General features: G+C 49.2%; 3 protein-coding genes across 3 annotated transcripts; all 3 read left to right on the top strand.

Annotated features, from left to right (window-relative positions):
* Positions 1-1,315: 1,315 nt before the first annotated feature.
* Positions 1,316-11,136, top strand: me2 (malic enzyme 2, NAD(+)-dependent, mitochondrial). Its single transcript, XM_067231450.1, has 15 exons — positions 1,316-1,420; positions 4,330-4,475; positions 5,529-5,662; positions 5,792-5,941; positions 6,124-6,199; positions 6,345-6,506; positions 6,761-6,974; positions 7,085-7,182; positions 7,271-7,384; positions 7,472-7,583; positions 7,747-7,889; positions 8,207-8,309; positions 8,549-8,619; positions 8,724-8,822; positions 9,008-11,136. Exons 2-15 carry the CDS (start codon positions 4,368-4,370, stop codon positions 9,167-9,169), a joined length of 1,746 nt encoding a protein of 581 aa, XP_067087551.1. The 5' UTR covers positions 1,316-1,420; positions 4,330-4,367; the 3' UTR covers positions 9,170-11,136.
* Positions 11,137-11,618: 482 nt separating this feature from the next.
* elac1 (elaC ribonuclease Z 1) lies at positions 11,619-13,844 on the top strand. Its single transcript, XM_067231058.1, has 4 exons — positions 11,619-11,827; positions 12,008-12,478; positions 12,931-13,304; positions 13,455-13,844. The coding sequence occupies exons 1-4, from the start codon at positions 11,671-11,673 to the stop codon at positions 13,569-13,571; spliced, it is 1,119 nt and encodes a 372-aa protein (XP_067087159.1). The 5' UTR covers positions 11,619-11,670; the 3' UTR covers positions 13,572-13,844.
* Positions 13,845-14,053: 209 nt separating this feature from the next.
* On the top strand, positions 14,054-19,511 carry LOC136937907 (mothers against decapentaplegic homolog 4-like). Its single transcript, XM_067231057.1, has 11 exons — positions 14,054-14,264; positions 14,854-15,318; positions 15,577-15,751; positions 16,193-16,222; positions 16,445-16,663; positions 16,920-17,027; positions 17,129-17,176; positions 17,258-17,441; positions 17,563-17,731; positions 17,972-18,110; positions 18,249-19,511. Exons 2-11 carry the CDS (start codon positions 15,079-15,081, stop codon positions 18,458-18,460), a joined length of 1,524 nt encoding a protein of 507 aa, XP_067087158.1. The 5' UTR covers positions 14,054-14,264; positions 14,854-15,078; the 3' UTR covers positions 18,461-19,511.
* Positions 19,512-23,614: the final 4,103 nt, after the last annotated feature.

Raw genomic sequence — 23,614 nt, 5'->3', positions numbered from 1 at the left:
CAGAGCCGACAGCCAGGCAGGAGAGTCAGACATACTTATCCAGCCTGAACTACTAAACTTTCAACCTTGCTGCAAATCCAATTTCCCCTGGGTACGAACAGGGAGGAGTTCAAAGTTCACAACATTTGTTGATTACATGAGGTTGTGGGATGTTGTGAACTACATGCAGATCAGTGATAGCTTGATAATAGCTTGATGATCAACTTCTTCATTGATGATGCACAAAGCAATACCCTGGCTGGGCTGTTTCTAGGAAAGAACCTTGTAAATGATGCAGCAGTTTTGTCAAAGGGGGACTGTGACGAAAACATCGGCAGAAACACAAAAATAGATTATCTCGTCTTGCTAGCAAACAATAACGAGATAATGAAGCACATCAGTTTTGCACTTACGTAGAGCTGGACACACACACACACATCTGCACACAAACCTGTACGGTACACACACACACACGCACACACACTCCATTTGCAGCTATCTGGGCCAGCCTCTTATTGCAGTATACAGATACAATAATACAGCTGTCAGCAATAATAATTCTTGAGAGGCCCAGCCAAGTTTATACAAGTGCAGAGTTTCCTTACAACCAAGAAGTCTATGTACATCCTTAGTACATCTTAGTGCTTCCAGCTTGCCGAATGTAACATACTGTAGTTGTTGTGGTTGTGCATGAATTGAACGCTATCGAAATGATTTAAGATTACGACGTTTAAATTTAATATATTTGTTGACCATTCGCCATCTTATCCGTATGCTTTTTCTGGTTTTGTTGCACACTGTGTGACGTGACCTATGACCTTACCACTGAGACCAACCGTTTTATTTTTCAGTACCAGTTGTGCTGATCAATAATAAAAATCTACTACAAAATGCCTTGATTGAAGATGTATTTAACTTCTGGACACTTGTCATCTGCAGTTAAATTAGTGGAAAATTTGGTTTTGAGTACAGAAGATACACTTAAGTAGCCTATTCTACAGAAGCCTGATAACCATTCATTTGATTGAGGTGTGTTGGAGTTGGAAAACAACATACAGGACAGTGGGCCCAGAGGACCAGGTAAGACCGCTGCAGTTGTCAGACACGAACCTGTGCGCCACTTCGGGACGCAGTTATGTTACGAAGTAGTCTGTTTCTAAGAGGTTTCTTTTTTAACTGGTTTAATGGAGAGAGAAAAAATCTGCATAGAACCAATTTTGAACCAATTCTTATTTATGGAGGGTTGAAGACACTCCAATAGAGGGATGGTAATGAGAACTTGGCAACCCCTTTCTCAGCCCTCATATTTCACTACTGTCAAAAAAACACGCTGGTTAGAAGCGGAGGCAGATGAAACCACACTGTACATGTCTCTAATACTATGCCTTTTAACTGCATTTTGTAATAAATAGAGTACTCTTTTTTAATCTTTTAAGCGGAGGTAAGATGCCATATTGCTATTTTTATTGATGATAAATTTTTTTATTTAAGAACTTCGAATATCTATCAAGCTATAACTCGATTCAGACAAATGCAAATGATTGAAGGCTGCATTCTAGCAAACTGTACTAGCTAGCCGCTTAGCTCCAGAACTGTCTGCGTACATCTAGTTAGCCAGCTAGCTACAGTATAGTTAGCGACCGCTTGCCTTCAACTAATATGACAGGATGTCCGTATTGATGGTGATGAGGAGGATGATGATGATTGCATACCAGCACGGGTTATGTGTTTAACAAAGGCGCAAGTGTTGTCTAACATGGATCGGATGAATGTCCGAGAATGTGTCGCTTGGTGCGTGCTAGCGGCTTAGCCACTCTCATCCCCTACAGTACAGTGTCACCTGCAAGACTATTTCAACTAACCGGACCATGCATTTCGTGGCTTTTAATTTGCTTAAAATTATATTGTTGTGCAGGATGTTTTCACAATACTATCAGCGGTATTTTAAACGGCACGGCGGAGCCCCAAGTGTAGATTTGGTTACCAGTCAACATCGAGCCAAAAATAACTGTTTGAAATGTCATAGATAGAAGGTCACATAGTGTTCCGTAGAAGGAGCTAGCAACAAGCTAGGCTGTAAGATATTATTTTTTTGAGAAACTAGCTAATAATTTAATACAGCAGGTAGGCCTACAATTTAGACTTCCAAAGGATGGATCTTGATGGCGAGTTTGGAGCAGTGTGTGGAAGTATGTTTGACTGAGTCGGTGTTTGCCAGAGCGACAGTGAGCGTGAGAAAGACGGTGACTGATATAACGGTTGAGTGTGTGACAAATATTGAAAAACAAAGAGTTTGTGCGTGAGAGAAAGAGAGAGAACAAGTGAAAGAGGTTCGACAAGCTTTGAAAATGTTGTTCAGTTTCTTGCCACACCGGTTAGTGTGTTGATAAAGTTATTACAAGAGGCCTGTCAAAACGCTCAACACTCAAAGGTCTGTATCACGTGTATGCCTGTGGTGCACTCTGCACCCTGTAAAGTACAGTGATAAAACACTACTAGTTACAATGCCATAATCATAATTCACACAAACAGAGAGAGAGAGAGATACTGAAAGAGAAGATAGGGGTAAGGGAGTTAGAAAGAGAGAAAGATGATGGAGAGAGAGAGTGAATGAGGGGTGTGTTGTGTTCATAAGGAAAGAATGAATGGACTGGTTATGGAGATGAGGTGTGGCTGTCTTGTTTGTGGAGTGATTTCACATCCCTACCTTCTGTAAAGCCAGTCATTAATTAGCTCTCTCAGCAAAGTCAACTTGCACACTCATATGAGACCACTAGCTAGACTCATAACTTGCCAAATAACATGTGTCTACTAGTAGCAACATAGTTCTCTTCTCCACAAAACCGAGTATTTAGTCATCCATTCAGCATAGACATGGAAAATCAAATCCTCTGCGTGCAATAGCTAGCTACTGTTCAGCTGGTTTCTGTTCTGTAAACAGGGCTGATCTGCCTGTCAGCAAGATTTGTACTTCCTGGTTCTCTCCTCTGTTTGTCTGACCAGTGTCCCAGTCACATGATTGGTTGAAGGTTTGACTGCAGGTGTAGAGTACTGCCAGTACCAGGGACAGTCTCTCTCTCTCTACCACTGTCTCTCTCTCCCCCTCTCTTTCTCTCATCCTTCCAGCCTTCCCTTTACATATCAGCGTGCCACGGGGAGCTGACCCCGGTGTTAGCCATGCATGACGTGCCTGCCACAATGATGTGTGGGCCAAGGCAGCTGGGGCCAGTGCTAGGCTAGGCTAGTACAGTACAGCTGGGGCCAGTGCTAGGCTAGGCTAGTACAGTGCAGCTGGGGCCAGGGCTAGGCTAGGCTAGTACAGTACAGCTGGGGCCAATGCTAGGCTAGGCTAGTACAGTACAGCTGGGGCCAGGGCTAGGCTAGGCTAGTACAGTGCAGCTGGGGCCAGGGCTAGGCTAGGCTAGTACAGTACAGCTGGGGCCAGGGCTAGGCTAGGCTAGGCTAGTACAGTACAGCTGGGGCCAGGGCTAGGCTAGGCTAGTACAGTACAGCTGGGGCCAGGGCTAGGCTAGGCTAGTACAGCTGGGGAGAATGGGATGGAGGTCAGGGGGGAGAGGGAGAAAGGGGGCTTGTTTATCATTTACAGATCCGCTGACACAATAACAGGCATGTTATCGCTCAACTGTATTGTTAGTGTGTTTGAGCTGGTCTCCAGAGGTGCAAACTTTGAATAAATCAAACTCACCTTGAAGAGGCATTCGTCAGGCTTGGTGTTTCTGCCTCTCACTTCCTGGTTCAAAACACAATGACTCAACGATGACTCAACACATGATTGCTGCTTTTATTTACAGTGTTTATATTAAAGAGGGATTAGGGCAGTGCTGTAGATTAGACGTAGTAAATTACTTTCTTCTCTTCAGATTAAAGATTCCCGGTTGCTGTCATCAGCTGTAATCCTTCATCTCATCTCAGTCTTTCTGCCTGCCTGCCTGCCTGCCTGTCTGTCTGAAAAAACACTCAGTAATAGAGAGGGGAGACGTAATGTACGGAAGAGAGGCCTGCAGTAACCCAGCGGACCCCTCTCTCCAGGCACCCTAAATACCTCCTGACCCCCTGACCCCAGGCACCCTGCCTGCCCATAAATAGGGCTTCTGCAGCTGAGTTAGACCTCTGACCTTTGACCCGCAGGGTCAAGGTGACCTGCTCACAGGCAGTTTTAGAGAGGTCCAACACCAGGTGTAAATCATAGCTGTGGGAACAGTTTTATATGGGGGAGAAAGCAGTAAATATTTGTGTTTTTGTTACCAGGCTTCTGAACCGTGTCTAGTCAACAGTATGACCCGATCACTGAAATAGTACATATAACAACATCTGTGACATTTATTCCAGGCCCTGACCCCGCCTCCTGACCCTTGACCCCTGCCGCCATGCTGTCCAGACTGAGGGCGTGTCTGCGCCCCTGCGGCCCCCCCGCTCGCTGGCTGCACACCAAGGAGAAGGGCAAGCCCCTCATGCTCAACCCACGCACCAACAAGGTGAGACACACACACACACACACACACACACACAGGATACACTCCAAGGAGAAGGGCAAGCCCTTATGTTCGCTTTGCTTCTGTAGTGTTTCATCAGACGACTTGTGGTCTGCGTGTGTGTATGCGTTTGTGTGTGTTTACGTGTGTGTGTGTGCTGGCTGGCTCTGTAGAGGTCTTCAAGGCAGGACTGCACCATCGGGATGACTCAGCAGAAAGGGGGCACTCACAGGGGTGGGGGGGAGAGGGGGGAAGGGGGGGGAGAGGGGGGAAGGGATGCATTATAGAACCCCCTCTGTCTCTCTCTCACTGTATCTCTCTCTCGTTTTCTCTCTCGGAATGTTATGGCATCCATATGTGTGCCTGTTCAGCCTCCCCTCCTCCTCTCCCCCCCAGCCCCCCATCCTCCTTATGAGGGGTGTTTCTCTATAGATTTGTCCCTATTGGCTTCTTAGAGACCCTCCCTCCTGTCTCCACTTCCCTCCCCTCCTGCCTCACCCCTCTTTCCCCGGGCCTCCCACCTCTGACACCTCTCTCATTTCACACCTTCGTCCCAATACTGAGAATGAGAACTGCCATGTGAGCACACACACACACACACATGCATACATAAACAAACACCTTCTGTTTACCTCTCCCCCCTCCCCCCACACACACACACACACCCACACTCATGGTGATGATGCTGATTGGAGTTGACAGCAACTGTCCCGTCCTTGAAACAAACCCTCTCTCTCTTCCCCCCTCCCCTTATGTATCTCCCCCCCTCTCTCCCCCCTTCTCTCTCTCTCTCTCCCCCCCCCCCCCTCTCTCTCTCTCTCCCCCCCCCCCCCTCTCTCTCTCTCTCTCTCTCTCCCCCCCCTCTCTCCCTCTTCCCTTCTCTCTCTCCCCCCCCCCCTCTCTCTCTCCCCCCCCCCCCCCCCCTCTCTCTCTCTCTCTCTCTCTCTCTGTCTCTCTCTCTCTCTCTCTCTCTCCCCCCCTCTCTCCCTCTTCCCATCTCTCTCTCTCCCCCCCCCTCTCTCTCCCCCCCCCCCCTCTCTCTCCCCCCCCCCCCAGGGCATGGCCTTCAGCCTGCCTGAGCGTCAGATGCTGGGGATCCAGGGCTTGCTGCCCCCCAAGGTGGAGAGCCAGGACATCCAGGCCATGCGCTTCCAGAGGAACCTCAAGAAGATGACCGACCCCCTGGAGAAGTGAGCCTGCCCCATCACCCCTTCATCCACCTGCTCCTTCACTCATTCATCCACCTGCTCCTTCACTCATTCATTCATCTGCTCCCTTGTCAACACGTTTGTTACCATTTAGTAATTGTACCCCCCCAGGTACATCTACCTGATGGGGATCCAGGAGAGGAATGAGAGGCTGTTCTACCGGGTGTTGATGGAGGACATAGAGGACCTGATGCCCATCGTGTACACCCCCACTGTGGGTCTGGCCTGCACCCAGTATGGGCACATCTTCAGGAGGCCCAAGTAAGACCTCCACCTTCCACCTTCCTCCTCCTCCATCCTCTCCTCCTCCACCTCTCTTTTTCTATTGTACCTCCATCCTTCTCTTCCTCATGCTCCTCAACTTCCTCTTTATCCAGCTATCCTGCTAAACCCACTCTCTCTCTCTTTCTCTCTATTTCTCTCTCTCTCCCCCTCTCCTTCAGAGGTCTGTTCATCTCCATCCTGGATCGAGGACACATCCGCTCCATCCTGGATAACTGGCCGGAGACCAACGTAGCGGTGAGCTCTGTTCCTGCCCCCCTCCACACCCCAACACTCCCCAACACCCCCCTCCACCCCCATCCACCGCCCAACACTGATACCAATCAGTATGTGCTTCAGAGACCAAGCACCTCACCTCCCCCCTTCTCCCCTCCCTGCCCAGGCGGTGGTGGTGACGGATGGGGAGCGGATCCTGGGTCTGGGGGACCTGGGGGTGTTTGGGATGGGGATCCCGGTGGGGAAGCTGTGTCTCTACACGGCCTGCGCCGGGATCCGCCCCGAGAGATGCCTGCCTGTCGTCATCGACGTGGGCACCGACAACGAGGTGAGAGGCCAGCCCACACAATCATATATATATACTTTATATATCTTTCTCTCTCTTCCTCTCTCTTCCTCTCTCTCTCTCTCTCTCTCTCTCTCTCTCTCTTCCTCTCTCTCTCTCTCTCTCTCTCTCTCTCTCTCTCTCTCTCTTCCTCTCTCTCTCTCTTCCTCCCTCTCTCTCTCTCTCTTCCTCTCCGTCTCTTTCTCTCCCTCCCTGAGAGGGTCAGTAACACCCAGCCTTCCTCCATGCCCCCCCAGACTCTGCTGCGCGACCCCTTCTACATGGGTCTGTACCAGCGCCGGGACCGCTCCCAGCTGTACGACGACCTGATCGATGAGTTCATGGAGGCGGTTGTGGACAAGTATGGCCAGGGGACGCTGATTCAGTTCGAGGACTTCGGGAACCACAATGCCTTCCGCTTCCTCCGCAAGTACCGCGAGAAGTACTGCACCTTCAACGACGACATCCAAGGTCCCTCCTCACCTCCTCAGGCCAGGGTTTCAATACACCTGCAAACTGTGTTGACAGTTTATTCTGGTTGTGTCCTGATCACTGTGTGTGTGTGTGTGTGTGTGTTACAGGGACAGCGTCCGTAGCACTGGCAGGTCTGTTGGGCGCTCAGAGGGCGATCGGTAAACCCATCACTGAACACAGAGTCCTGTTCCTAGGGGCCGGAGAGGTAGGAAACACACACACACACATACACACACACACACACACACAGTCGTGTTCCAGCTCTCTGGTTCTGACACACCTTTACTGCGCAGGCTGCTCTGGGCATTGCCAACCTGATCACCATGGCGATGGTGGAGACAGGGATGTCCTATGAGGAGGCCCGGCACAAGATCTGGATGTTCGACAAGTATGGACTCCTGGTGAAGGTGAGGGTGTGTGTGTGTGTGGATGTCTGTACTTGTCTGTATGAATGAGTGTTTATAAAATGAACGTGTGTGTGTGTGCGTCTCCAGGGAAGGGCTCAGGAGACGGATGGTAACCAGGAAGCGTTTGTTCATGACAGCCCTGGAGAAGTGAACAGCTTCCTGGATGCTGTCAACACCATCAAACCCACCGCCATCATCGGTCTGTCTCCCTCTCCCTCCTCTCTCTATTTCCTCTCTCTATCTCTTATCTCTCTCTTTCAATCTCTCTCTTTTTCTCTCCCATCTTTCTCTCTCTCTTTACTATCTGATTCTGCCAGACTTTAAACAGTCAAAATAATTCTAATCCCTCCATCTCTCCCCAGGTGTGTCAGGTGCAGGCCGGCTGTTCACCCATGATGTCATCAAGGCCATGGGATCTCTGAACCAGCGACCAATCATCTTTGCCCTCAGCAACCCCACCACCAAGGCTGAGTGTACTGCTGAAGACGCCTACACACTCACAGAGGTACTGTCTGTCTGCCTGCCTGTCTGCTTCTCTGTCTGTCTGCCTGTCTGTCTGTCTCTCTGTCTGTCTGTCTGTCTGCCTGTCTCTCTGTCTGTCTATCTGTCTGTCTCTCTGTCTGTCTGCCTGTCTGTCTGTCTGTCTGTCTGTCTGTCTGTCTGTCTGTCTCTCTGCCTGCCTGCCTGCCTGTCTGTCCATGTGTTCTCCCTCCTACCTCCTGCTGACTCACCCTGGCGTGTCTCTTTCTGCCTGCCTGTCTGTCTGCCTGTCTGTCTGTCTGTCTGTCTGTCTGTCTCACCCTGGCCTGTCTCTGTCTCCAGGGCCGGTGTCTGTTCGCCAGTGGCAGTCCGTTTGACCCCGTGACCCTCGCTGACGGGAGAGTGTTCATGCCTGGACAAGGGAACAACGCATACATCTTCCCAGGTGAGGGAGGGACAGAGAGAGGGTGGGAGAGAGAGGTAGATAGTGAACTGGAGATGGACGATGCTGATAGAAAAGACTCCTTTGCCCAGTTCTCTTTGTTTGACTTTGTCTCTCTATTTATTTCTGTCCCATTCTATCTCTTCTTCGCTCTCTCTCTCTCTATCTACCCCCCATCTCTCTCTGTCTCTCTCTCTGTCTCTGTCTCTCTCTCTCTCTCTCTCTCTCTGTCTCTCTCTCAGGAGTGGCCCTGGCTGTGATCCTCAGTGGAGTGAGACACATCAGTGATACAGTCTTCCTGGAGGCTGCCAAGGTAAGGACCCTCTCTCCTCCCCTCTCTCCTCCCTCTCCAAGCCACACTCAGCAGGTCCGGCCTTTAGATCAGTAGTTTAAGTCTGTCTTCCTCTCTCGCCCCAGACCCTGGCAGAGCAGCTTACGGATGCTGAGCTGGCTGAGGGCAGACTGTACCCTCCCCTGTCGGACATCAGAGAAGTCTCTATCCGCATGGCTGTCAAGGTCAGACTCCATTGCTCCCTCACTTAGAGACCTCGGTTCAAATCCCACAGGCACATTGTCAATCAATTTTTTTAACTTTTTATTTTGATCCATCCGTCCTCTTATCCCTTCCCCTCCCCACCTCCCTCCCCCTCCTTCCCTCTCTCCCCCCCTCCCTCCCGTGGCCCCCGTGGCGCCCCCTGCAGGTGGTGGAGTTTGTCTATGCCAATGGCATGGCTTTCCGCTACCCTGAGCCCACGGACAAAGAGGCGTTCGTGCGTTCGACCATGTGGAACACCAACTACGACTCCTTCCTGCCTGACATCTATGACTGGCCTGCTGTCTCCTTCAGCCCCAAGAAGGACTGAGAGACCAGGGTCGATTCAGGTCCCAGAGGACAGGAGGGTGAGGGGGGCAGATGACACCACTCCACGTCTTTGAGACCCGTGCAGTTGTCTGGAAAGAAGTTGCTAGAAGTTGTATGTCAGGACGGAACCGGAAGTCGTTTCTAACATACTCCTAGTCTAGGCTTGGTTTACGACCAAAAGAACCAATCGGAAACCAGCAAGCACTCCATTTTCTGCCTTTGTTTTGATCCATTTTTATTTCTTTCATCCAACTTTGACACTTGTTTTTAATGTTAATCGTTTATGTTTTGATATTGGATATAGTAGTTTTTAAAGTGTTTAAAGACGATTCAGAATCGCCCCCCCCCCCCCCCAAAAAAAAAAGTTTGTAAACTAACCAACACTCCATAGACAGGTATTAAGCTGCTTGGAAAAGAAAATATTTATTTTATTCTGTGCACAAAGACAACAGCGACGAAAGCACTTGAATCATCTGTATGAAATATACAATATGCGAGTAGAACATCTGTCGATGTATTAAAAAATATACCGATATAGTTTTTAACGTTATATGAATATTATGTGTTGCTTCTGCACTTGAACCGTAAGGTGGCAGATGGAGTGTTTTTATGGTTATGTACTGGGCATGTATGTGTGACATATCACAGTCTCTTACCATATCTAACCTGAAGATTGACTTGTAAAACGGTGACGTTTGCATTGTTTTCTCGTTTATTTTTTATTTTCAGTGTTTCTCCGTCGGAATCTCTCGATCTAGATTACAAAAATAGCGAATGGGATGCTAGGTTCTAGTATAGTCGTCCTTTTGGCATATAGTTTGTCTATAGTGTGACGCTCTCTAAGTATCTGCAAATATATGCTGTAGCAGGCCCACACCAAGCTCATAGCACTCCACACAGTCATGTCTGAGGTATGAAAAGACTGCATCCCTTTTTAAAGAGTTTGTACTGAATACCCTAGGAATGTTTTATACCCGGGCATCAAAGTGGTGTATGTTCATGTAAGCCACATGCACACAGACACACACACAGAGGCACACACAGGCACACACAGGCGCACACACCGACAGACACACACCGACACACAGAGAGGAACACAGACACGAAGGAACTATTGAGGACATGTCCGTCCTAAAGAAATAGAAAGTGACTTAATTCACTTACCACTCAGGTTTAAGGTAATCAAGTAAAGTAAACTGCATAGGGCTTGTTGAGCTGCGAATCAAAGTCTGGGCAGGTCTTCGGTCCTGTACACTCCCCCCCCCCCCCCCTCTCGTTCCAGTCGGAAGTGTCAAAAGTATCGGCCTGGGGGTATTTAAAGGACGATGCCAGTTTTGTGCTCGTTGAGCTCAGATGGATATTCTAGAAGCTTCTGTCTTCCTGCTCTGAAGTGCCTGCTTTGGCATCTTAACTGTCACTAAACTCCATGACCAGGTTTCCCAGAGATGGGTTTAGCCAAGTCCTAAACTAAAATGTTTTCAACGGAGATAGAATCATTCTCTTACTTTAGTACTTGTCCTAATCCATGTCTGGGAAACTGGGCCTAAATCGTACATCTCACTGTTCTCTGTTAACTATACCCGAAGAACAATTATGTGTTAGATAGCCTACCATATAACTATCGTCAACAAATGATAGGATATAACCACACCAAAGCTGAAATGGTCAGTATGCTCTTCTGCTTACAGCATGGGAAACAAAACAGTAAGAAATTCCAGTGTTTGTCTGTAGTCATGCCTATATAATGTAACTCATTGTCATTTATGTCTGTTGAGTATAACTGTTGTAATTGTTCGTCACAGGTTGAAGTTCCCGACTATATCCTCTGATGTCATTATGATGTTTATGAAGTTTATTTTTGTTACGCGGTGATATTGCCTTAGCGTTCAAATACGCACAAAGCGGTGTTTCATGCAGCTCCAGAACTCTGTTTGTTCCAAGTGCAGAAATAAACTAGTTTTACACTCACACCTGATCTTTGTCTTCAGTTCTAAATGATGATTCAGAGTGCAACTGTAGGCAAATCCTGGCCCAGTTAAGGATCACAACGACCACACAGGAATATAGCTCAGTGGTACAACACAAGAAATGGCAGGTTTGAAATCCCCCGGACAATCTTCCACTAGATGATTTGGCATTTGGACATTATTATTCCATGCATTTCTCAATTAAAAAAACACATCAGAATAAAAACGTGTGGTTTCTCACCCTACTAGGCATGTCCACTCCTTCCTCCACTTCAAGTTCAAATTAGGAGTAGAGAAAATGGACCAACATGATATAAGGTTGTTTTTACTTACTAACGTTTACGATTTGCCTATGGTGTGTGAGAGCAAGTGCACGAGGGAGCAAGGCAGGCCACAACTGTTTGGAATGGAACTCAACAGCGATCACCTGGTACGTCATCGATCTGCGACAGTGTATGAACCACACTCGCCGACAATCCATTTGCTGTTGGTGGATTTTAACTCATTTCTGTCGATACTAGATTTAAGTTTTGAGATGACGATGGACCTGACATTCCTGGGGACGGGGTCTGCGTATCCGTCCCCTCACCGTGGGGCTTCTGCGCTCGTGCTCAGGACGGAAGGAGAATGTTGGCTGTTTGATTGCGGAGAAGGAACGCAGACTCAGATGATGAGAAGCTCACTGAAGGCTAGTATGTTGTTCACATGTCAAAAGTACATGGCGTGGATTGTAGCCAATCGCTCACTAAGGACAATCATATTGTGTAGATGGTACTTTGGATCATTCAAAGCTAACTCGACTGTTGAACGTAATTTCAGCCATAACGAGTGATCGATCAAGCTGCGTTATGCTTTGATCCCCCCCCCCGCAGGTCGCATCACCAAAGTGTTCATCTCCCACCTCCACGGGGATCACCTGTTCGGTCTCCCTGGGTTGTTGTGCACTGTAAGCCTCAACACCAGCCCCACCCAGCCCCCAGCTTGTGTGGATATTTACGGTCCTCGCGGTCTTAGGAAGTTTCTCCGGGTAGCCCTGGAGCTTACCTCCTCCCAGCTTCTCTTCCCCTACGCAGTCCATGAGCTGGAGCCTACCCCGGACCAGAGCCCCCCGGACGGACACCTCAGCCCAGAGACCACCGCCGACTCTGGGCCTCTCCACCCTCAGGAGCTGCCCGGTCGGACGGTTGTCCTGGATGTCACTCGTGACTGCTACGTTCTTCTGGAGGACCAGCGGTTTGTGGTGTTGGCTTTCCGGTTGTTTCACAGGGTCCCGTCTTTCGGCTTCTCCGTGCAGGAACGGGACCGTCCTGGAAGACTGAACGCCGAACTACTGAAAGAGCTTGGTCAGTAAACCTAAACACAATCTGGACTTAACCAGTATGTTTGTCAGATTTTTTTCAAAACCTTTTTTTTTTAACTTTTGTTCAACACTTTTCTTTATAATATTTTGTTCTTAACCGTATTTTTTCAAAACTTAAAAAAAGGAGAGGAGGAGAGGGGAGAAGCTGAAGTAGAAGCAGAGTAGATTAAAGCAGTTCAGAGTATAATAGTGTACAGTAGAGTAGAGTAGGCCTACTCATCGATGATGCAAACTTTTTTTGTTTGTATCTTTATTTTATTTTTTTAAACTTTTTTTCAACCTTTTTTCAAACCTTTCTTTCCAAACCTTATTTCAAATATTTTTTTAAACTTTGTAACCTTTTTTTTTTAAATATATTTTTTCCTTAAAAACAACACAAACACACAAAAAAGTAGCAATTTGCAAATATTTGTTCCATGGGTGTCCCTCCCCCAGGTGTGCGTCCCGGCCCAGTGTTCGGGCGTCTGAAGGCAGGTGAGACGGTGACGTTGGAGGGTGGCCGGACGGTGACCCCCAGGGAGGTACTGGAGGATCCCATCCCAGGCAGGAAGGTGTGCATCCTGGGCGACTGCTCCTCGCCGCTGGGCGGGGGTGTCCAGGGGGCGTGTCAGGGGGCGGACCTCCTGGTCCACGAGGCCACGCTGGGGGACCAGCAGCGGGAGAAGGCGGTGGAGCGTGGGCACAGCACGCCCAGCATGGCGGCGGAGGTGGCTCGCTCGTGCGGGGTGAGGCGGCTGGTTCTCTACCACTTCAGCCAGAGGTTCCGGCCACTGGCAGCGAGGGGGGAGGGGGAGGAGGGAGGAGGGAGGGCGAGGAGGGAGGGAGAGGAGGGAGGAGGGAGGGCGAGGAGGGAGGGGGAGGAGGGAGGAGGGAGGGCGAGGAGGGAGGGAGAGGAGGGAGGAGGGAGGGCGAGGAGGGAGGGGGAGGAGGGAGGAGGGAGGGCGAGGAGGGAGGGGGAGGAGGATGTGGGGGAGCTGGGGAGGCAGGCGGAGGAGGCGCTGCTGGGGACTGGGATAGAGGTCACCCTGGCCGAGGACTTCCTCACCCTGCCCATTCCCCTCAAACGACCCAACTGAAACCTTGTATGCTTTTATAATGTTATGATTCCTGCTGCATGCTTGTAACAATATGATCCCATTAAAACCTTGTGCAGACTAATGCCCTTATAATGCTATGATTGTCCCTTATTACCCCCATTGAAACCTTTTATAGACTTATACACTTATAATGTTATGATTTGTGCCACTGTGTGTCCGTTATGACTGAGTCTTTTGTTTGAAAAATAAGTACAGGTGAGAAGAGGGGTGAGATGATACCTGTGTGAGATTTTTGAATCTGAATTGAGTGAAATAAACCCTAATAAATACAAATTCAAGTAATTTGTCTTTTAATTCAAAATCGTCTGCGGCAATAGTGTCTGCTATTAAACTAAGTTATTTTGGTACGTTTTAATTAAGACTCTTGCATAGAAGTAACAGTAATGCTCTCTGTCAATCTGTGATTTCGTCGCTTTTATTGCCCATGCGCAGAACGCCATATTGAAGGAAACTAGTTGGAAACGAGGATCGGCTAGAGGAGACGTTTACCAAGTCTGGGATTTCTTTCAAACCAGCGCTGTATTCCTATGCACGTTTCTGTTAATACTACGAGAATCTAGCCACGGTATTATCAACATGCGTTTATAGTTGTTCTGGAATTCATGCGGATTACCGTTGAAGCACGGGCGATTTGCACGATTCCCGTGCGAAATACCTGGTGGAGTTTGCACGGTATGTGTGTAGCTCTAGGATCTCAGCTGCTAAGATTGCTATCAAAGGCCATAGATAACATAGAATAATATATCGCAATTGTATAAAGATCTACGGTAGAAACAGGTAATATTGTATATAACGGGTCATTATCTACGAATTTCCTTGCTATTTAAATAAACTAGCTTGATAGTTAAATCAAAATAAATTAACTACTAGCTAGCTAGGCTAGCATGCTAGCGAGGTTGGCTACTGTAGTTAGCTAGTGACATCACACTCCTGCTAGCTATGCTAATGTTGTGCAGCTTGTCTAGTGTTCTTCCTCACAAGATGCCGCAGCTATAACATTGCTGTAATTTGAACGATCACAGTTAACCTCTGAACGAACCTGAAAGTTAGTTACCTAGCCTGTGTTTAAAAGAACTAGCCTAGGTAGATCTAGCATACACGGAGACAGCGCCCAAACCCGTGTTGATCAACAATAGCGAGCTACTGTAGCTTTCAGATTTAGTGGCTTTAATCACAGTACACACGCTCACGTTGTGTGTTTCTGTACCTTAATGAACGTTTTATACCCCTCATTTTGAACCCTAAATCTTTGGTTTTGCAGTGGTGCGATTCGGGGGTGACGCGCCTGAAGTGTCGGAACAATAATCTCCCGGTCCGGGATGCTTGCACTGGCCTATCCTGGACTACCAACGGACTGAACCGATGTGGCTCTCCACATAGAAAAGCAACAAATCAACCCCCCAACTGCGACTGTGACACGGGGAGCCTTCGTTTCCCGACTCTCCCGTAAAACTGCTAAGACCAGCATACACCTGTGGTCCTCACGATGTCCATCACCAACACGCCTACCAGCAACGATGCGTGCCTCAGCATCGTGCACAGTCTCATGTGCCACCGGCAGGGCGGGGAGAGCGAGACGTTCGCCAAGCGCGCCATCGAGAGCCTGGTGAAAAAGCTAAAGGAGAAGAAGGACGAGCTGGACTCGCTCATTACCGCCATCACTACCAACGGAGCGCACCCCAGCAAGTGCGTCACCATTCAGAGGACGCTAGATGGGCGTCTGCAGGTAGGGAAGACCCGAGAGACACACACACACACACACACACACAAACAGTTAACATACTCTCACATACACACTGCCAAACACACACAGCCCAAATACACCGACTCCTTTTTCTCTCTGTCTCTCACACACATGCATACAAATAGTTTGAAAAATACAGTTCGACCCACACGTCACAGCAGCCAATCCGTGTCCGTCGGCTGTGCTTTCTGTGACATCACCCCAGATGGTTGCGTCTCATTGGCTGTCTCCGTGTTGCAGGTGGCAGGCAGGAAGGGGTTCCCTCACGTGATCTACGCCAGGCTGTGGCGTTGGCCTGACCTGCACAAGAACGAGCTCAAGCACGTCAAGTACTGCCAGTTCGCCTTCGACCTGAAATGTGACAACGTCTGTGTGAACCCATACCACTACGAGAGGGTGGTGTCTCCAGGGATCGGTGAGCGGGGTTCGACCTCTGGGCCCCTTCAGCCCCTTGATCTGATAATGCTCTAACCCAGGGGTCTCCAACCCTGTTCCTGGAGAGCTATCTGCCTGGAGGTTGTCGCTCCAACACTAATCTAGCACAGCTGATTCTAGGAACGATCATGTTGATCAGGTAACTAGTGTTGGATCAGGTCAGATAAGTGTGGTTAGAGCGAAAACCAACAGGCAGGTAGGTCTCCAGGAACATGGGTGGAGACCTCTGCTCTAAACACTAAGCTGTTCCCAGTGATGCACGACTGTCTGTACAGGGGACTGTTTACAGGAAGAGTGAACATGCAGTCTTTTTGCTCTTCCTGTCGCCTGTTTACTATGGGTGTGACGTTGATGGTGCGAGTGAGTGATGGATCCAACCTCCAATCATGTTTGTCTGTTTTTCTCTCTCTCTCCCCCACAGACCTATCAGGCTTGACCCTGACCAGCTCAGGTGAGTGAGAGTGGACAGGAACCTTGTGTGCTGACCGGTTGCATCTGAGACATTCTGATTGATCTCTTTCTGCCTGTTACACTCCTCTCCCCCTCTCTCTCCTCTCCCCCCTCTCTTTCTCCTCTCCCCCTCCCCTCTCTCTCTCCCCCTCCTCTCTCCTCCCTCCCCTCTCTTTCTCTCCCCCTCCCCTCTCGCTCTTCCCCCTCCCCCCTCCCTCCCCAGTCCCCAGCACAGGTCTAATGGTGAAGGATGAGTATGACTTTGATGGTCAGCCATCGCTGCCCTCCCTGGACGGGGGTGGCAGCCTCCAGACCATCCAGCACCCCCCCTCCAGTCGCGGGGGCGCTGCCTCCGAGCCCTTCAGCGCCCCCAACCTCCTGCCTCCCTCCGAGGCAGCCGCCTCATCCTCATCCTTCTCCGCCATCGGCGCCGGAACAGGAAGTAAGACCATCTGCCTTTTTTCGTTTGTGTTTTGGAACTGGATCAGAGAGAGTTGTTGTGGAAGGTTTGTTGAAGATGTCAGAGAGATGGGATGGTATTCTAGCTGCCATTATTATTATTGTTATCCTAGCTCAAAGTAGAGTTGAAATGGAGCTTATTAGAACAGGGTGATTTGAAGAATAACAGCAGCAGTAAGAATGCTAAGTACCTGGTTCAGGTTGTGATGACTATCACCCCCCCCCCCCCCCCCCCCCAGATGCCCCCGCCAGCTGGAGCAGGGGCGGAGGCTTCCCCCCCAGCCTGCCCCACCACCAGAACGGACACCTGCAGCACCACCCCCCCATGCCCCACACGGGACACTACTGTGAGTCATCTGCACCCCACCTACCCCACCCACCCCGCACCATCACATCATCATTACCTTCATCACAACCATCATCATCCTCTGCTTGTGTTCCCTCACAGGGCCTGTAAATGAACTGGCCTTCCAGTCTCCCATCTCCAACCACCCAGGTGAGGCTATAGATTACAATTATGATCTGATCTGATATATTCTACTTGTTAACGTACTCTGTGGTTGTCCGGTGTTCCCAGCCCCAGACTACTGGTGCTCCATCGCCTACTTTGAGATGGACGTGCAGGTGGGGGAGACCTTCAAGGTGCCCTCCAGCTGCCCCGTGGTGACGGTGGACGGCTACGTGGACCCCTCAGGGGGCGACCGCTTCTGCCTGGGCCAGCTCAGCAACGTGCACCGCACCGAGGCCATCGAGAGGGCCAGGTACCACACACACACGCAGAGACACACACACACAGAGACACACACACACACGCAGATACAAACGTACACACTGAGATACACTTGCGTTACGACCCCCCCCCCCTTCCCCCCCTCCCACCAGGCTCCACATCGGGAAGGGCGTGCAGCTGGAGTGCAAGGGGGAGGGGGATGTGTGGGTGCGTTGCCTTAGCGACCACGCCGTGTTCGTGCAGAGCTACTACCTGGACAGGGAGGCAGGCCGCGCCCCCGGAGACGCCGTGCACAAGATCTACCCCTCAGCCTACATCAAGGTAGGAGGGAGGGGAGGGGGGAGGTAGGGAGGGGAGGACAAGAGCTACCCCCCTACATCAAGGTAAGGGGGGGACAAGGTTGAGTGAGAAAGTGAGTTCATTTGGGTGTCTGCATTATTATATATCACATTCTGACCGTGTCTACTTGTGTGTGTATGTGTTTCTCTCCATCTCTCTCTCTCTGTGTCTCTCTATCGCTATTTCTCTCTCTCTCCCTGTCTCTCTCTGTCCCTCTCTCAGGTGTTTGACCTGCGGCAGTGCCACAGGCAGATGCAGCAGCAGGCCGCTACAGCTCAGGCTGCAGCCGCCGCGCAGGCCGCCGCCGTGGCAGGAAACATCCCCGGGCCTGGCTCCGTGGGGGGCATCGCCCCCGCCATCAGTAAGCCCCTCACACACACACATACACAGACACACACTCACTAATAGACACACTTCCATAAGTATATACATACTAAGTGAATAAAATGTCAGGTAAGTTGTCAAATCTGAACATGTAACCCCCTCTCTCTTACCCCAGGCCTGTCTGCAGCAGCGGGGATAGGAGTGGACGACCTGCGCAGGCTGTGCATCCTGAGGATGAGCTTTGTGAAGGGCTGGGGGCCGGACTACCCCCGGCAGAGCATCAAGGAGACGCCCTGCTGGATCGAGATCCACCTCCACCGGGCCCTGCAGCTGCTGGACGAGGTGCTCCACACCATGCCCATCGCCGACCCCCAGCCCCTGGACTAGCCTGACCCCCAGCCCCTGGACTAGCCTGACCCTTGACCCCTGGACTAGCCTGACCCCTGGACTAGCCTGACCCTTGACCCCTGGACTAGCCTGACCCTTGACCCCTGGACTAGCCTGACCCTTGACCCCTGGACTAGCCTGACCCTTGACCCCTGGACTAGCCTGACCCTTGACCCCTGGACTAGCCTGACCCCTGGCCCCAGCCTGACCCTTGACCCCCAGCCCTAACCTCCACCCAGGCCTCTAATACACAAGACTCTCTATCCAGTATCCATCACCAAGCTGTGGTCCCTGGGTACCAACTACTGCCCTACCTCCATGAAATAAACAAACGAACCAGCTCACCCCTACAAAACACCTGGACTGACCCAACCAACTGCCCTTAACCCTCAGTCAAGCCCTGGACTGAACCACCACACCTAGAGAGCAGGGGTGTGGGGAGTCCTCTATAGACTTGTCACCCGAGAGAGACCGGACAGGAGAGACCACTGTGTACCTACCTGCCTGTCAAGCCTTCCATGGCAACAGAGACCCCTCTGTCTAACTTCAAATGGTTCCTTCCTCTCCACCTCACCATGCCCATATTTAGACAAGAGGCCCCTCTCCTATCGCTGTCATGCCCTGTGATTGGTCTTTTGGTCTCTGTTTCGATCCAACCAAGACTGGGCTGTTATTCAATGCAGCACAGACCAACCAATCAGATTCTGTCTCTGAGGGAGGCAGGTTATAATTGTAGACTCAATTATGAAGTAAAATATTTACATCTCTTCCCAGCAATATTATGATACCTGTTCTGGATTAATTTTTTTCCTTCTGTGAGCGTGTGTCTGTATTTTATGTCAGGAAATTGTAATGACATTTTACTTTAGGATTTTCTTCCTGTCATGATTTTAAATTCCGTATCACTTTTTGATATAGTCCTGACTGAGTGAGCGAGAGAGCAGGGAGGAGGAGAGGATGGGTAAATGGTTTTGGGAGAAGAGGCGACAGCACTAAAGCGGTTCATCACAACCCTCGAGTGTTGTCCCCTTGTGGGGGGAGGCCGCAGTAAGAATGGGCCGGCTCCTGGGCCGGCTCCTGGGCCGGCTCCTGGGCCGGCTCCTGGGCCGGCTCCTGGGCCGGCTCCTGGGCCGGCTCCTGGGCCGGCTCCTGGGCCGGCTCCTGCTGTACCGAGTTTCTGATGGGCGTCGCAAGTTTCTTCATTTGTAAATAGTCACTGTAGTCTTTTTTTGGAAGTGCATGTGGATGTTTGCATGAAAGGTAAAAGGTCATCTCTGCCCTGGAGATAATGACATGACATGACGGTTCACATGGATACTGTTCCCCTAGCGACCTTTGATTTCAGTGTCGTGGCTTGAAGCATAAAATGTAGACTTTTTTTTCTCCACTAAGGAAATGGAGTGTGGATGAGATGGTGCGGTTTAATTCTTGACAGTTTGGAGCCGACCTTAGGCCCTGTTCTCCTTCTCTAATGACCCATCCTGGCTTCTTGGCATTTTTGGGGCGATCTCATACACGGTTGGCTAGATGGAAGCGTAGATGTTGGTGTTGTCGATACAAACTCGTTAAGTCTCACTTAATGTTCAATTAATTTAGCATTTTGGACATTTAAAGTCATTAATTTAGTCAACCCTGAATATGAATTATGATCAACGAAAGAGTTTGGGTATTTGTTCTGCTGTGTAAACTACACGTTCAGATATAGAGAAACTGAATCTAATGAATTGTATTTTCTTTTTTTGAGAGAACCGTTGCTGGAATTATTTTTGACAATATCCCTATTCTTACACGACTTTCTCAAGCCAACTGACATTTTTATATGACTTGCTGTTGGTTACCATAGGAGGATCATGTAGAGTATACACAAAAGGAATATCATAAAGTTGCTGGTGATTTGGACAGATGTCACATTTGACTTGTTTTTCTTATGTGAATATAATAAATCTGACTGGTATTATATTTCCGTTCCTGTCTCATATGTAGCTACTGTGATATCAACACAGTAGCTAGTAGCGTTGTCTCTTCAGCTGTGCGTCGTGTCAGGGTCACCATAGCATCCAGTGTGTCACCTGCAAACCCGGGCACTTCAGGCTGGGTCTCAGCTGTGTGGAGTCCTGCGGAGAGAAGTAAGGCACATGCACGAACACAGTCACACAGTTTCTTCCACTGTAAGCTTTGTCTCCCCTCACCGAATCCATGACCCTGTCACCCTTTTCACGCCAGTCACTACGGCAACACCACGTTCACGTGTGTGTGTGAGTGTGTTTTCCTCCCATCAGGGTTCTGGAACTGCGGACAACGGGCGCTGTCTGTCCTGCTGCGGGGAGACGGCCCGCAATGCGGGGAGTACAGCGACCGCATCCTGGAAGGAGAGGAGGATGACGAGGAGGGAGGAGATGACATTGTGCACATGGGCAGGTCGTCAATGACGTAGATTGATACACTCCAGCCTCAGCTTGTTAACATCGTATCTATAATGACCTCTTGAATTGCTGTTGGTCTGAATGTTTGCTTTCTTGTAATTGAATGTCCTTGTACATACAAGAACATTTTCCGTTTTATCCTTCCATACATCTCTTAGAAGTAAAAGAAGAATTTTGTGTTGAGCTTGCACTAAGGTTGTGTGTTTTAATTTTTTTCTTGTAATTTTACACCTTTAAAATAAAGCGGTTTTTAATAAATGTGTTGACTGATTTTTACAACATGTTCTTTTAAAACAGTCTCTTTATCAATATTACTTACGACAGGAAAGTGAGCTATCGTTCCTATATTCCATTAACAGAAGGAGTCTCTTTAACCATCTCTCTCATACTACCATTCAGTCATTCCATGGCATCTTTGTTGTAGTTTTAAAGGCCTGTGTTTCTCTCTGTGCACTCCACTGTGAACTACAGTACCCAACATGCCTCAGCAAAGGTCAGACCAGCACCACCCCCAGGGCACGCCCGCATGATGCACCCGGAACTACCAGTCCCAGGTACACACACGCGCCCCCCCAGCAGCAGATGTACTCCGCCCTGGCCCCCACGACCCAGCCCCCGCAGGCCAACTTCCCCACGGCGCAGCAGCTGCAGCTGCAGCAGCAGCAGCAGCAGCAGCAGCAGCAGCAGCAGCAGCACGGGTACAACCAGACATGGACCACGTGCAGCAGGTGAGCCGGGACACGCCTCCGAGAAACACACCCTTCATTATGTAGGCCAAAAGGAGAAGTGTCTGTTTTAGTCTGTGGAATCTCACATATACTGTAAATTGATTGCGCTGTTCAGAAGAGAAAGAGATATATAATAAAAAAATAAGACAGAAAGTGAGAAATATAACTGACTATATCCGCGATGTTGCCCTGTTTGTTTTGTTTTATTAGCTAGCTGCCGGGGTGTTATGCTACCTGCATTTGCTAGCTAGCTCTACAGCTGACAACTGACAAGCACTGCCAGGGTACTGTGACTATAGCTATATATATATATATATATCTATGACTGTCTCATATCAACACCCATATTGTCAGTTTTAGCGAAAAGTACCGCTAGGCTCTACTACGACTCTCGACTCTACAAGGGCTTTGTTAGTGGGGTTCGCGTCATGTAAAATTTAATCTTTCACTCTGATTAAAATACAGCAAAGAAAAGAGCCAGAACTAGTGTGTATAATAGATAACATCACGATAGCCAGCGTATCAGAACTTTTCGTAATGTGTGTAAAAGTTGTATTTTGATTGATATTAGAGAACTACAACTCTGTATTTACCTGTCTGACACGCCCCCGAGCGTAGTGCACTGTGGGAAGGCAAGCGATAGATAGAAGACAATTATAAGTTATTTGGCGTAGTGGACACGCACCAGAGAGCCACATTGTGCTCGGAAATTCCAACTTCCACTATTTTGAGCTACAGTGTATTCAATGTGACAGTACAAACGTATCTATCAGTAATTATCTTTAACGTGTGGAAATGAAATTCACAATCTGACCGATAGGTCATGTGATCTTATTGCCAATCAACGCAAACGATTGCCAGGTGTGTCTCACAATGTGTGGGTGATTGTGAACAGTATCCATGCAATCTTAGATCAAGTTAAAATTATTTAATGTGACATTACTTATGTACATGCAAGTCTTAAATGCATGATGCGTTTGTCACATCAAACGTAGAGATGATTGATATAGCTCACTTGTATGTACTTCCTAGAAAACAATGAATGTTAATTAAATGTTGTTCATTATTTTCTTCCCCGGGGGAGGAGAAATGTAGACGTAACTGAACTAGAGTCGAACGCACCTATTGTTTTTGGAAAGAAGACATGAATGATTACATCAATCATCAAAGTCTGGCTACTTCCAACTGTCTTTAGGTTACTTCCAACTGTCTTTAGGTTACTTCCAACTGTCTTTAGGTTACTTCCAACTGTCTTTAGGTTACTTCCAACTGTCTTTAGGTTACTTCCAACTGTCTTTAGGTTACTTCCAACTGTCTTTAGGTTACTTCCAACTGTCTTTAGGTTACTTCCAACTGTCTTTAGGTTACTTCCAACTGTCTTTTGGTTTCCAAAACTTCTACTTGCTCTACTACCTGGGTCACATAACCCCCAGGTTTCACTGTTGCAAATAATCCAGGGGGGACACGGCCCCCCCTGCCCTGGTTCTCCAGGGATTCCGGTCAACTGCAGCGGGTATCGTACCGTTCACATGGCACTCCGAGCCCGCCAGTGGCTTTACGCTCACCTGACTCTTCATCATTGGCGAACGCCTAACCCATGATGCCACAGAATCCCGGCGATAACAGACCTTTTCTCCGGGCGTTTTTCAAGTGCCTCTCGAAAAACCTGCGCTTTAAAATTTGGCACCGGGCATCAAACCTTCAACCTTTCGGTTCCAAGGCAGCCGCTCTCCTCACTGAGCCATCCGGGCTGTAACAGACCTATTCTCCGGGCGTTTTTCACGTGCCTCTCCCAACCTGCGCTTTAAAATTTGGCACCGGGAATCAAACCTTCAACCTTTCGGTTCCAAGGCAGCCGCTCTCCTCACTGAGCCATCCGGGCTGTAACAGACCTATTCTCCGGGCGTTTTTCACGTGCCTCTCCCAACCTGCGCTTTAAAATTTGGCACCGGGAATCAAACCTTCAACCTTTCGGTTCCAAGGCAGCCGCTCTCCTCACTGAG

This window comes from Osmerus mordax, chromosome 28 (genome assembly GCF_038355195.1).
Source record: "Osmerus mordax isolate fOsmMor3 chromosome 28, fOsmMor3.pri, whole genome shotgun sequence".
NCBI lineage: Eukaryota > Metazoa > Chordata > Actinopteri > Osmeriformes > Osmeridae > Osmerus > Osmerus mordax.
This window is presented reverse-complemented; position numbering and strand designations above follow the sequence as displayed.